This window comes from Engystomops pustulosus, chromosome 2, assembly GCF_040894005.1.
Source record: "Engystomops pustulosus chromosome 2, aEngPut4.maternal, whole genome shotgun sequence".
In the NCBI taxonomy this organism is placed as follows: Eukaryota; Metazoa; Chordata; class Amphibia; order Anura; family Leptodactylidae; genus Engystomops; species Engystomops pustulosus.
The window spans coordinates 87,393,628-87,408,331 of NC_092412.1; the positions used below are offsets into that span (position 1 = coordinate 87,393,628).

General features: G+C 38.6%; 1 protein-coding gene across 1 annotated transcript in view; it reads left to right on the forward strand.

Annotated features, from left to right (window-relative positions):
* Positions 1-14,704, forward strand: part of DNAJC3 (DnaJ heat shock protein family (Hsp40) member C3) — a 28,557-nt gene that overhangs the window by 11,258 nt on the left and 2,595 nt on the right. The window contains exons 5-11 of the mRNA XM_072135437.1: positions 5,621-5,773; positions 6,185-6,366; positions 6,503-6,622; positions 7,007-7,112; positions 8,589-8,709; positions 12,371-12,503; positions 13,774-13,922. Of these exons, the coding sequence (XP_071991538.1) occupies positions 5,621-5,773; positions 6,185-6,366; positions 6,503-6,622; positions 7,007-7,112; positions 8,589-8,709; positions 12,371-12,503; positions 13,774-13,922 (964 nt within the window). The remainder of the gene's footprint in view (positions 1-5,620; positions 5,774-6,184; positions 6,367-6,502; positions 6,623-7,006; positions 7,113-8,588; positions 8,710-12,370; positions 12,504-13,773; positions 13,923-14,704) is intronic.

Sequence of the window (14,704 nt, forward strand, 5' to 3'; positions counted from 1 at the left end):
GTGGTTAAGATAATGGGATCATGATATATTTCTTCCTTTCAGTTGTGTAACTTTTCTTGATAAGGCACTATGATAAAAAAAGTTACATTTTGTGTTTCTTCATCAGCCCGTATGTCTGCTAGTTAAAGTTCCTCCTCTTTCCTATCTATATTAATGACTTATCCCTTCCCCTGCTTCCCCGCCTTCCCCCCTGTTGTGTGACCCCATGTGAAGTGCGGTATGTTTGTGGAATATTCATTATATTGGTTCGGTTCGTGTTTTTGCTAGTTAACATAAGGCTTAAGGAACGGGTATCAGAATACAACCCATGGAGCTCCCCCTTCATGGTTTCCTTTACAACTGGGGCGGAAGCAGTGTATGATAGTAACAACTATGCTATGGGCAATGCACGTCTAGTTCTTTTTGTTCTCCCCTTTATCGTCCATTCTCCTTGTTGCGCACACTAAACGTGCCTTAATTTGTGGACGGCTCTGCATATCTATGTTTTGCCCTGTATGCCGATACCTTGCCACATGTCTTAACATAACCCTCATTGTACAACTTATCTTGGAATTATGTTAAATTCCCGGTACGCTGCACTCTATCATATTATATCATACTTTGTGTTTTTCTTTTTCTATGTTCTTGTTTTGCACTGTTTTATATTGTTTATTATACAACTTTGTCTTTCGACAATAAAGAGGGTCAACATATATTAATGACATAACTGCCAAGCTCAATACATCACCAAATTAATCTCTTTTCTGTTTATTCAGTACTTAAATGTGTTTTCCCACAAATACAAGTTAGGCCCCATCCTGTGGATTGGGTCTAACTTGCAGATTGGTGGGGGTCTCGGTGATGATAAAAGAAAGAGGGGTCCGATGGGGTCCCACATACCTTGCCCCGGGAGAGAAATGAAGTAGATGGCCGAGTATGACCATTCTGCTCCATACATCTCAGTGGAGCCAATGGAAAATGCCTAGTGCCGCACTTGGCAATCTCCATCAGCTCCAAGAGATGAATGGAGCAGGATGGTCATGTGTGGCCGTCTGCTCCATTCAGAGCATCATTGCAACAGGCTCTATAATGTGTTGAAGCGTTTCTTGAACATATGGGGGCTATGCTTTAGACTTCCTTTGAAAACTAGTAATGTATTACTGCCACTCTGCTCTGTTATAAACTCCGGGGAAGTTGTAGAAGTTTCTTTCATGTGACAATATAACTTTATATTGTCTGTTTTACTAATGGTTAATCATTTAATGGTTATTGTCTATCTGGTATGTTGTCAAGAAAATAAACAATGGAAGAATGAAGTGTCCCTTGGCCTTCCTGGCAGTCATATTGCTGTTTTCTGTAAAGCATTATTGAGGAGTGAAAGTTAGATTAAAAAGAGCAGTCTATGTGCCCGCCACGACCGAGAGAAAGATCACCAAAGACTTCAAAACAAGTAATTACCATGGGGAAAATTCAATATCTTAACTTTAAAATAGTCCATTAAACATGTCCCTGTTAGGCGTGGGCTGAGTGTCTTGTAAAACATTTAGGTCACAGGGCCGTTCTTCCCAGACCCGCTGAATGTCACCAGATCAAAAGTGACACGGAGAGAGGAGGAGGTAAATCACTAGACAATTACATGGAATGAGAACAGGCAGCACGAAAATGTCTTCTTGCATCACCCGTTCTTTTCTTTTTTTTTCTCTTCAACTTTGTCTTAGTACTTTTATTACAGAGTGACTGGATAAGCTTGTGGCTGTGCCATTGGCACATGATTGAGGAGAAGGCTATCCAGTTGTGAATTGATCAGTTGCATGGGATCTGTTTTGTTGGTCTGCTTTACCTTAACAAACAATATGGACATGATACATTTTTCCATTTTTTTTTTTTTTTTTTTTTTTTTTGTCAGCGAGTGAAGGTTTCCATTGGGTTGTACCACTTTTTGTGTTTTTTTTTTTTTTTTTAAAGAAAACAAAACAACACAAACAATACCCCAATTGGGGGGAAAACATCCCATCTCACCCCCCCCCCCCCTTTTGTCCTTTTAAGTGGTACCTGTGCTGTTCTTTAGCATGGGTTACGACAGGGTGAGGAAGGATTTGTGTGATTTCACATTTTGGATTTGCTATTTGGAGAGATGCCATCTTTCCACTGAAAAGAATCCAACATCTGGTCACTACGCATGGTTAGTTGAATAGACCAGATTGAACCCAAGTCGCACATCCTTGTAGTGAGGATAAAATATTTCACACTGGTGGTGTTTTTCACATCTGTGGTTCAGTGATTTATGTGTTTTTGGATATGGACATGCCAATGTGAACCCACCTATAGGGAGTTTTACCAGTGTATTCTCCATAAGATTTGGCTGGATGCAAATGGTTTTCTCTCTTCTGGAGGAGAAGCAATCTCTATTTGCACACATACACTTGCTCATTTAAGAGAACTAAAAAGAGACCAGGGATATCAAAAGAAACTCCTATCATGGGACAAACATTGAAATAGTATTTTAAATGGGCTTTCCCTGGGCCCATTGTTAGTGAAACAAGCTGGTTCTATGTAAGTAAAAGATTCAGTGCTCCAAAAGAAGTTTTGCATGCATAAAGTTTCTCTGCACTGCATCCATTACTTACTTGTTAGAGTGCTCTTGAGTTGTAAAGTGAAGCTTTCCGCTGAGTAATTCCTCCAAGGGAATGAGAACCAGATGTCACTTCCCATAGACTTTGTAAAGAACGCCACGTACATGCACTGTTCAGAGTAGTAAATAGGTTGCCTTAATTTGCAGGTATTTAAGAAATGAAATGTATCAGGCATACATGGCACAACTGATGGATTTACCTTTAAAAAAAAAAAAAAAACATGTGCCCTGTGCTGTGCCAACAAATGTAATGCAGAGGACGAAAGTATGGGCCCGTGTATCTTACGGCTGTAAAGCAAAAACCATGTAAAATGTATGGATCTTTGCGAAAGGCCATAGCATATCTGATTTCCAAATTGCAGATATATGTATTACATTATGTTGTTGTTCTGTTTTGTCTCCCCAGTCTTCCCAATTTTTCATTATTTCAGGTCTTTTTTTTTACTGATATCTGCTATGATTATCAGTTTTGAGGCGTGTAAATTCCATTATGCATGGGCACACTGAAAGATGTGTATTTTTTTTTTTTTTTTTTTTTTTTTTAACAGCCTCCTCTCATGGTGTAATTGCAGTAATTTGCAGCAGATGGCACCACAACACAAGATGGCATATTCCATTTGTCAGTACAATAATCTGCAGTGCGAGCCCTAGTGATAAGCTGTAGTCTGATAAATCTCTTCTGTCCTGTGACCTGTAGTGATAAGAGGTCTCTATAAGCTATACAGTAGTAACAAATCCAATTATAGTTGCTGTTAAAAATTTGTATTTATGAGAGAGCGTTGAATACCAAATGATTCTCTTATTGTTGTATTTCTTTTATTACTTGCTATATTCCCTCAGGACTATGAAACCAACATATTTGGGAAATATCTATCATAAATAATGAATGACATTTTAATGGAAGAAGTTTGTGCCGCCACTGTTTTGGAATTCGGAGGAACATTTACTTGTATGTTTATTTGTACGGACATGACCTAACATCCCCCGAATAAGGAATCCAAGTTTTAGATTATTTTACATATATATAATATTTTGGAGTCTCTTGTTTTTCACTTGTGTTATTGAACAATAAGATGACCATCTACTGAAAGATTTTGCTGTTGAACCTCAAGAATATTTTAAGCATTCTGTTTCAAGTTGGCTTTGAGTGGCACTGGTTTATGAAGCGCCATCGGCATAACGGGCTCTTCCTCACCCAGGTATCACATCTAAGCTCCTGGCGGCAGAAGGATTCTTTCTACTTTGAAGTTTAGCACAGGGTCGTCTCTGGTGCCAACAACTCCCTGGATGTCCTTTTTACCGTATGCTGTCAGTCATTGCTGAGAAACACTATGAGAAATCTGGCCAAATATTACAAGTCAGTATAAAATACCTGAAAGATCAAATGCATGGTATTACAAAGTATACTCTATGTATACATGGCCATAACACAATGATTTCTTTATGTGCTTTTGTATAAAATTTCATTATGGAATGATATGTATGACATCGATAATAAAAGTATGGAGGTTTAATGATCCTTCCATGACTATAATCCTTTTCAAGTTGTAAAAAAATTCTCCTCCGCCGTGTCTTGTGACTGATCCTGGGAATGCTTGGTGACGGGTTATATGACTACCATTACCGCTTCCTCAGTTTTGCCACCAAGTTCTCTGGAACTTCAGAAAAATCTTCATTATTATCTTGCAGTAAAAGTAAAGACGTTGCCTGTTATTTTTCCGAAAAATGTTGCCGTAGTGTTTGTCAAGTGTTGAAAAAGGATTATAGATGTCTACATCTAAAGACCCTTCACTGTGAAATGTTTCATTAAAATCACATGCAGTATGTACATGTACACTGGTACATACATATTTTCTTATGTTACTTGTCTGTCACATTGGTGCTACTGTTTTTTTTAATGCTGAAAAATGTTACTGAAATTATTTTTAGAAATAATAATGTTGAAAAAATGTGTGAATACACCATGATGGGAACCTATACTACTGATACCTTGCATAGTTTTGCTACTTTTTTTAGACATTTTACAACGTGTACTATAAAGGAATGTGGGCTCCATGAAAAGGGGGGTGGTTTCAGTGAAAGTAGGCCCGGCCAAAGTTGAAATGACTTGCGCAAAATTAGCATTGCAGGATGTAAAACCAACTAAAAGACATTGTAAAGATTAGTCAGCAAAATAGTACAGACAATTTATCATTCAGCATCGGCCACCAAATTCAGCCCTGTATAAGATATATAGCAGTGTATCTGCTTTGTTGGTGTATCTGCCATCTTATGTGTAGACAGATTAGCCTTCTAGCAAATATGATTTCTGACTAATATGGAGCACACATTGGGGGCACATTTACTTACCCGGTCCAGTCGCGATCCCACGGCACGTTGTCCGACGCTGATTCGGGTCTTCCGGGATTCACTAAGGTCCGTGCACCCGATATCCAGCAGGTGTCTCTGCTGCGCCGAGGTCTGACGGAGTTCACCTTCTTTGTCCCAGTGCATGTAAGTGCTGATCTTGCAACACAAATTCTTTTTTAAATTCCGCGGTTTTTCAGAATCCGGGTTGTCCGATAGCCACGCCCTCAATTTCTGTCGCGTGAGAGCCGGCGCCAATGCGCCACAGTCTGATCGCGTGCGCCAAAATCCCGGGGAATTTCGGCACAAATCGGAAATATTTGGGAAACCCGACGAAAGTGCGGTGTTCAGACCCTTAGTAAATGAGCACCATTATCTGTTGTGAAAAGGTTTTAATTAATAAATCACCCTCAAGGTTCTTAATTATATTTTGATCAGATTCTTTAAGCGCACTAACCTCTTTAGTGGGTCTCTACACTAGTGTGTGTGGAATCACTTGTAAGATTTCTCCTTTTCTAAGCATCTACGTAACAGTTACCCAATGTCCTTTATTTTATTTTTATCACCGGTTATTGTCATCACTAATTTGTAACCATTCTGCCTATTTTACAAAATGATTGTATTTCCTGTAAAATAACCATACATCTTGCTGTTTACTTAAAGCTAAACTCAAACCCAAGTGATCAAGAGGAAAAAGAAGCCACATCTCAACTGATTAAGTCCGATGAGATTCAACGCATGCGTTCCCAAGGAATGGAAGCCTACAACATAAAAGATTACACAACTGCCGAAAGCTTGCTAAATGTGGTCCTGGAGGTATGTGTCCATCAATGCTTATATGTATGTTATTTTTCTTTGTCTCTGGAAGACCCCATAATGGTATGAGACTGATCTATACGTCAGTGTCGTTACGGATGTATGACGGGGCCTCTCTAACACCTGTGATCAGCCGGTGCTGAGTGTTTAAATGCCGTCGTATACATGCCGCCATAATGGCTCTGATCTTCTTGTCTCCAGCAGTAATGGTTGATAAATCTCCCTCTGAGTGTTTTATGTGCCGTAATGGAGAAACTCTAAGAATTGTTGTGTTTTGTTTATGCCTCAATATTTTCTTAAGAGGCTGCAGTTTGTTTCTTTCAGTATGGTGCATATATTTGTCTTAGATGTGCTTTGAGATATTACCTTCATTCTGCATAGGTGAATAATGCATTTCTCCTTTCCTTTGAGACTTGTGTGTGGGATGCAGAAATTCGAGAGGTTAGGGCAGAATGCTACATCAATCAGGGAGAGCCTGGGAAAGCCATCAGTGACCTGAAAGCTGCCTCTAAACTGAGGAGTGATAATACAGCGGCATTCTACAAAGTCAGCCGTATATATTACCAGTTGGGGGACCATGAGATGTCACTCAGGTGGGTAAAACCAGTCATTTAGATGATAATTCTGAACATGCTAAATTCTCTTAGTTTGACTATTGTTTTCAGCATTTATCAACATTTTTATTGCTACAGTGTATACATAATACTGGTATATATTTTTAATTTGCAGTGAAATCCGTGAATGTCTGAAACTTGATCCGGATCACAAGGATTGCTTTTCACATTATAAACAAGTAAAGAAGCTGAACAAGCAGATTCAGACTGCCGAAGAATTTATTCAGGAGGGAAGGTAAAACTTGTGGCATAAAAGTCCTGTAAATGTTATAACGTTATGTTCAGACTCTGCAGATCTTTGCACTGTGCACATTTCTGTATAATGGTGGAAAAATGCACTGCCAGAATTTTTTTTCAACATGCAGTTGCAAAAAATCCTCCTCAAAAGTTTGACCCGCATGATGATTTATATGTCGTGTAACTTATTTTTGAAGGCAATTAAGCAAATTATTTTATAGAAATATGTTCATATATGTAGACTAGTAAAGGAGTAGGATGGTATATGGTGCATTGGAGATGTACAAATCATCAAGGAATTGGTTTTACTGCAATGCTTATATAAGATTATTAGATGTTTACTTTTTGATATTTACTTACATTTTGTAATTCTTTTTTTTAGGTATGAAGATGCCATTGATAAATATGGATCAGTTTTGAAAACTGAGCCAAATGTCCCTGCCTATGCTGCATTGGTCCAGGAACGTCTGTGTCACTGTTACTCTAAAGTAAGTGAATCCCCCATTAAGTGACCATACTTCACTTACACAGAAAACCTGGTGGGGTTAATTCATTAAAATAAAAAGATCCTCGCTGTTTTGACTTCCTAATCTGCTTAACAATGCTGAACTAACTTATGGACAACTGAGCTAAAAAAAAAATCAACACCCTTAGTTATCCTATGTGTGGCACCTAGAATCTCACTTTTCATATGAATCTGACTTTCTGTTTCTCAGTGCCAGGGAGCTGGAGATATGTTAAAGTGTTTTTATATAAAAAAAATCGCACCCTTAATTTTCACTTTTTAAACACGAATATCTACAGTTCCCTATAAACTGAGAAACACCGTTCAACATTCAGAGATCTGCCTATTAAGGTCTGATGGTAGGTTCCTAGTAATGTTCCATGCCCTTATCAATTTTTACCTAATCCTAAAACACTTTCTAAGATTAAGCTGCACTTGAGCTACCTAATATACTAATTTTGGCAGAGACTACTGGGGCGTGAAGTATTATTATTTCAACAAGTAAAAGTAGCTTATGGCTTAGAACGTTTCTAGGAACTTACTATCAGATATACCTTAATAGGTAGGTTTTCATTTAAGAAGGCTCAATAATCCACAGCTTTGCTGACCTGTACTACAGTCCTAGCCAAAGACCCCTGTTCACCCATGGGGAACAAATGGGACCACTTAATCATCTCTTTTATGAGCTGACCATGGGACCTTTAAATGGCCCACTGACAGTACTTGATGTTGCTAGATGGAAGAACCTGGCATGGTTAGAGGTTGGCTAGATTGTGACTGTAGCTCACCTTTTGTAAGGTAAAGTTTCTATAAATTAGTTTGCAACCCTTTGCTATGCTCAGTGTTGCCCAGTTCTAAACCTTTTTCCTCTTCTACGTTCATGGACAATGTAGCCATTTTTTCTCTACCTTTATGACCAAGGGTAATGGTGCAGATATCCTTTCATTATACCTGCTCATCTTCTCCTCCATTCCTGTCTGCTTGACACGTCTGTTTCTTATGTAACCGCTTATCTGTCACATTCTCCTGCTGACACTCGCCATCTAGTCTTCCCTTCTCTTTTTCTAAACAGTGTTGACAGACGACTGCAGGATTCTAGTGCTTCAATAAGACCTGACATCTGCTTCTGTATGCGCTGTATGGTGCTGTAACTGTTAATTTAATATTGAGTAACTGACATAATGTGGTTTACCATCCAATCTTTGTGTGTTTGGGAGTCATTTTGCTGTTTATACAGTCGAATACAACAAGCACACTTTGAAAAATAGACTTTTATGATGGCGTAAAGTGAATAGTTAACATTTTGTAATATTTGGGATTCCTTTTTTTTTTTGTGTGTTGAGGGTTAATTTAATTTTTTTGGAAACTGTTTTCCCCATTAAGAGATTATTTATGTATTCAATGCTTTCTGCTGTACTACACTAAATATGTAAAAACATATAACATACTTGCATTTCAGAATCAGAAGCCTACAGAAGCCATTCAGGAGTGCTCCGAATTCCTACAGAGAGAACCAAATAATGTGAATGTACTAAAGGACCGGGCAGAAGCTTACATTCAAGAAGAAATGTATGAAGAAGGTACCTTCTCTGGTTTCATGCAATATATATATTTTTTTTTTTCTGTTTCCATCACCTTACTAATAAACGTATTAATATTTTATTAAAAAGAGACGTGACCTTGCATAATATGGCACAATGTAATGTTCACCTAATGAGCTGAGTGCTAGTGGTCCCTTTTTCCTTACGGCCAGCAGTGATATTTCTTTTGGCTGCAGTGAATGTAGAATCTCTATATACAGAGACCTTGCTGTGAGAAGCATGACTGAGCATGTGTGTCCATAGGCTCTTGGCTCATTAGGTGGACGTGCACCTGTTTATAGAATTATGTAGTTTTGTGCCATGTAAGTTGCTTGTCATAATTTGTATTTTCTTTCCAGGGAGTAAGAAAAAGTGAACAGCTGGCATTGGTTAGAGGCAGATTGGGAACTTAAAGTGGCCTTTATGTTGTATTTAAAGGGGTATTCCCATCTGGCCATTTACATTTAATTGAATTCATTTGCCATATAAAAACATTTTTTAAATTCGATGTTATTTAAAAAAAATTGAACCTGGGTAAAGATAATTTCCCATAAATGTTGCCATGTTGTCCCATAGAAATGAGATGGCTTCCTCAGATACGGCCACCTCTGCTGGAGGGATTGCACAAAGAAACAAAAGGTTTTTGTATATGAAATGTCTGGGAGTTACTGTATGACCCACATCCGTCCTGTGGTGATCCCTGAATCCATGTGGTCAGGCAGGACTCAATAGAGCGTGTCTGGCCAACGCTGCCAAAATGTGAGGTGGTCGTACCCGAGGAAGCTATCTAGTTTCTAAGGGATAACATGGATACATTTATGAGAAATTATTTTCACACAGGAACATTTTTTATAACCTCCAATTGAAGAAATGTTTACATATGGAAAATGAATTGAATTAAATGTGAATGCCCTGATGGGAATACCCCTTAAGTACAAATTTGGCAGCAAGGAGAGCCAACATAAGTAGGCAGGGTTGGGATATTGTAAGCTGAGAAGGCTGACAATTGCTGCTAACTAATCAGGGGCCAATGGGGTTATTTGCCACTGGAGGCAACATAACCAGTCTGATCCATTATTTTCTTCAAGGCAGTCCTGCAGTTTCTTCCTAGAAAATGTGTATTGGCAGAGTCCAATACAAGCGGCACCATGTTATCTACGTATACAGACGTTTCACCATGTAGTTACCTCTATTAAAGGGGAAGCCCTGGCTTTTACGTGAGCTATTGTAATTGTATTAAATCATCTTTTGACATGAGCATCATGAGTGCTGATGTAAGTGTGTAGCACACCTCGAGGCTTATGCTGGCAGGTTTTTTGTTAACGACTGATATAAGGACCTCTCATCCATGTTTGTCTGTGTTGTAAAGTTGCTGTACTGATCCTGACAGCCTCCAGAGACCTGGTCCTTGATGTTGTATGAAAAGGTTAAATCTCGCAGCCTTCATATGCTAATGTGAAAGATGTCGTATTGACATTTGAATTTTAAGCTGATTGATTCTCGTTAGGAAAATTGTGACTGGCTTACTCCTGGGGATTTGTGTGCATAATGCCAAATCGTATTTGTGCATAATGGATCTTTATTTGGCTTTCAGCCTTTTTCTTCTGCCTGTTTGCAAGCCATGTCTAATATTTTCTGGTAACGTTGCTGACAAGGATGTAACTTCTCTATATAAGTGTATATTGTTCATCCTGTCAGCAGGTAAAAGCTTAATATTATCAGTCCGCACAATAAGTTCCCGCTAAAGGAGTCACACTGGCTGTGGCTGATATATGTCCTCTCCTCCGTCACTAAATCAAGTCAACAAGATGTTTATATGGGGGGCGCCCAGTTTAGCACCCAGCGTCCGCTCTCTGATTTGAGAAATACCGATAGGTGTGTAATTCAGCATAAGAAAAGATTTATGCCACCTTAAGATTATTCTCGCAGAAATAACCTCTCAAAATGGTGAGTTATTACAGGATTTTTTATTTTTTATGCTACTTCTGGAGACCAGATAAATGCAACAGCACAGTTCTCAGATTGTAAATGATCATATCGGGTATTGGGCAGAATATATGATGTGTTTTTTTGTTTTTTGTTTTTTTGAACCAATGAAAACTGTAAGGCAAAAGAAACCGGAATCTGGCAATTCAGAGGTCCATGAAAAATATTCTTGTCTTTATTTTCGATTGCATTAAAACTGCTAAAAGCAACGGATTAGTATGGTCCCTGGTTTCTGGATTGATCCCGAGCACATGGTGTCCAATTAACTGCTTGGGGGCCGCAAGGGTCTATCCTACTGCACTGTGCAAAATGATAAGCCCTGATATTGGAGCAGACAGTTACATTAAATTAACTTTTCCAAGACTCAACATTGAAATTTTTCTTACATTTTACTTTGACTTCTGATTCAGGCAATTTTCTGGCTCTTTCCTCCTGCCCCGCTCCCCCTCCTTAAACAATCACTTTCTAAACAATGCTTGTTAGCACGTGCCTCAATGTACCGTATTTCTATGACCTCACACACAGGCATGGATTTTTTTTCAGAACCGTGTGGTCAACTGCCCAATTCAGCTTATAGTTTTGTGAGGTACAGAACTGCAGCTTGCATTTAAAAGGAAGTGGTGGGGGGTGGGAACTTCAAAGGTCTCTGGGAACATTTGAAAACATTCAGACTGTAGAATTCGAATCGTTTCCATATGTAAAATGACATATCTATGCTCTTTTATTCTTCCATTACTTCTCCCATGTAAAAATGAAGTTGTGGATCCCTACTCCGCTTATAAGTTACTGGACAGTATATTAACTTGTCAGCAGCAGGTACGCTGAGTGTTTTGACAAAGTGCTAAATGTCAGCAACAGCATCTGCTTATCTACACCTGATGGCAAATCGTTTTTTTTTTTTTTTTTTTTTGAAGTTTGTCAAGCCACTTGTTGGTTGGAAATAAAAAGTATTTATAGATATCATCTGAAGCCTCCCAGGAAAGCTAAAGTTTGACACTGATATATGCTGATGTTACTTCAGCATGTAGGACAATCTTCTACTTGCCAGAATTTTGTATTTTTTTTTTTCCCAACTGTTTTTTTTTTTTTTTCCCCAGCACTTCCAAAGTAATGTTTGCAGATTCATGTATTCATGTAATACTTTGGGACAGATTTGCACTGAGCTGTCAAGTGTCTAAGTAATATAAATTGGTTGGCACCTCCTGCTGTCTTGCTGGGAAACGGCACAAAAGACAAATGTAACACTTGGTGAGAGGGAACATCTGCTTGGAAATCATCTGATGCAAATACTTTGTCTTGCTTAAGACACCTTGGAGTTGTAGGCCTAAAATAGAAGTCGAGGACTGTGTAGAAATACTGGTTACATGTCACATAGACTACAAAATACTGGCACATATTGAGGATGTATATCAATAAATTTTTTAATTATTTCTTGAAGAGCATAATGTATAAAAGCTATGCTATATTTGGTAGACTTCTATCAGTATGATATTTGGTACCTCTTGCCTGATAACATCAGCTACATCTGTTATCACAGGAGGGGTTCTGCACGTGCGGCTTCCGACACTCAGCTGGAGCTGCTAATGCTTTACTTGCTTTAATATTTCTCTGCTGCTGATATGACATAGGGAGATGTATTAAGTGTTCTTACCATTCTCTGTGTGTATTTTTACAGCTATTCGGGATTATGAAACGGCACAGCAAAGCAGTGAGAATGACAAACAGATAAGAGAAGGCCTAGAAAAAGCACAAAGGCTCCTCAAGCAGTCACAAAAAAGGGATTACTATAAGATTCTGGGGGTAAAAAGGTATGTACTCCACTATCTTCCAGGCAGATAACAGGTCTTCAAAAATGTCCTATTGATTTACTGGGATGAGGGCGATAGCAAAACTGCTGCAACATCATAGTTTGGACTAGTTTTGCAGGAAGTAGAATATATTTGAAAGCACCTATCTTTATAGACAGCCACCACCATACTCCACAATAGTCGGCCAATAGCTTTTTTTCCTCATTCCATGTGATGCCGCCCTGTTTCTTTCAAAAGAGGACCTTGCACCATGTTCACCACCCCATCGGTGTGCATCTTTAAAGATGTGTTACTCCTCCAATTCTGGTGCATTTGAAATTTTCTTTCTACTACCCATCGTTCCATATCACTCCATGCCTGTATATATAGCCGCTTTCTTTAATCCTAGCAGTGTCGGGCTTCCTCCTTCAGTCCATATGACCCGCTACAGCCACATGACTGTGGTCGGTCCATGAATTCCAGACAATGCCCTGACCAAATTTCATTGACTGACCACAGTGCTTAAGGCGGTAGCCTAAAGATCAGATGGGCGTTGGAGCAAAGTCTGACTCTGTCTTTCTGTCAGTAGAAATCTGAAAATAATTATACTTATTATTGGCAACTGTGGGGGATGGAGTGAAAATTCCAACTATGCCAGAATCCATGAAGAGGCACGTATTAAAGGATGCAAAGACTTGGAGGTGGTGAAAGTTCCTCTTTTCATATTTTCATCTCTGAAAACGAAAGGGGTCTTTTTGTTATCTACCTTCTTAAAATATTTTTCCAATTATTAACTCATGATATATCACTAATGATACACAATGTTGTTGTCTGGTTACAACAACTTGCAAGGATAGGATGGACCAGGGGTCCCTTTCAAACCAAAATGGATAAAGAAGCCATAAAATGTTTGTGTCAAGAGTAAGATGCAATCTTGTTTATTGCCCTAGGTGGTGATCATGGCCATGGGGGCAAAGTGTTGTATAAAATGTCTACACCACATTAATATGGCAAACAGAATAAGAAAATATGTTTGTGATAGGGGAAGCTAAAGATAAAGAGTAAGTTTTATCATTTCAAGGTTTTTAGCGCTAAAATTGTAGTATTCTGAATAGATTGTCATTTATGCTTCCACATGGTTGTGCAGTCGGTGACTGGCATATTATTTCCATCTTGTTCTGATAACATGCAGAGCATTGGAAATCTTTCATTGCCTTATTGTTGCTATCCGGGAGATAACTTTATTAATAGGAAAACTGTTTCACACTTGCTTTTTCATGGTAACATACAGGAATGCCAAGAAACAGGAAATCATAAAAGCTTACAGAAAGCTGGCACAGCAATGGCACCCAGATAACTTCCAAGACGCGGAAGAAAAAAAAAGAGCAGAGAAGAAATTCATTGACATTGCATCTGCCAAAGAAGTCTTAACAGATCCAGGTAACCTTGCTTTCTTCCTGCCAATGTTGTATCATAATCCACGCATCAACATTATTGAACTGGTAATTTAACAGGACAGGGTATTTTTAGAATTTTTAAAACATTATTTGTAAGCGAGAAAAATGATTTAAACATGGAAGTTTTATTATGCATAGTATGTAATTTAACATGCCGGTAGCATGTCTAATCTAATACAAGTAAAACCTAAGACCTAGAACTCCCATTATTGGAGTCGCCATGATTTCATCTGAGCAATGTGGTCTCCTTACGGTGCAGTGCTTCATGAGCCGTAAATGAATAGGTTATGCTTTCTATAACATTTTGAATGGCACTGACCGGTAACTAGACCATAGATGTCACAGGCTTAAGAAGGCATGGTCAAAACAGCATTGATATTCTGATGATGGTGTTAGGACCCCATCAATCTATGCACACCTGTTCAATCTTGGTCTGCAAACAATCATCACGCGAAGTCCGCTCTCGCACTATCCATAGAAAAGAGTTGCAAACACAAGAAGGAAAATAAGACTTGTGTTCTCTAACCCTGAGCAATTGTAAAATTGTTCTGACCTGCAATTATCACAATTGACCTACACATTAATATAGTACAAGCAGTCTCTATAATTTGCGCCCTGGATGTCTGCTGTTTGTTCACATGAGGACTTGTATAAATAACTTATTTTATTTCTCGAAAACCCCATTTAACCAGCCATTCACATGACTTTCCCAACCAAAAGTTGATTGGCATTTGGCAGTTATTCAAGTTGACATCATTATAGTAC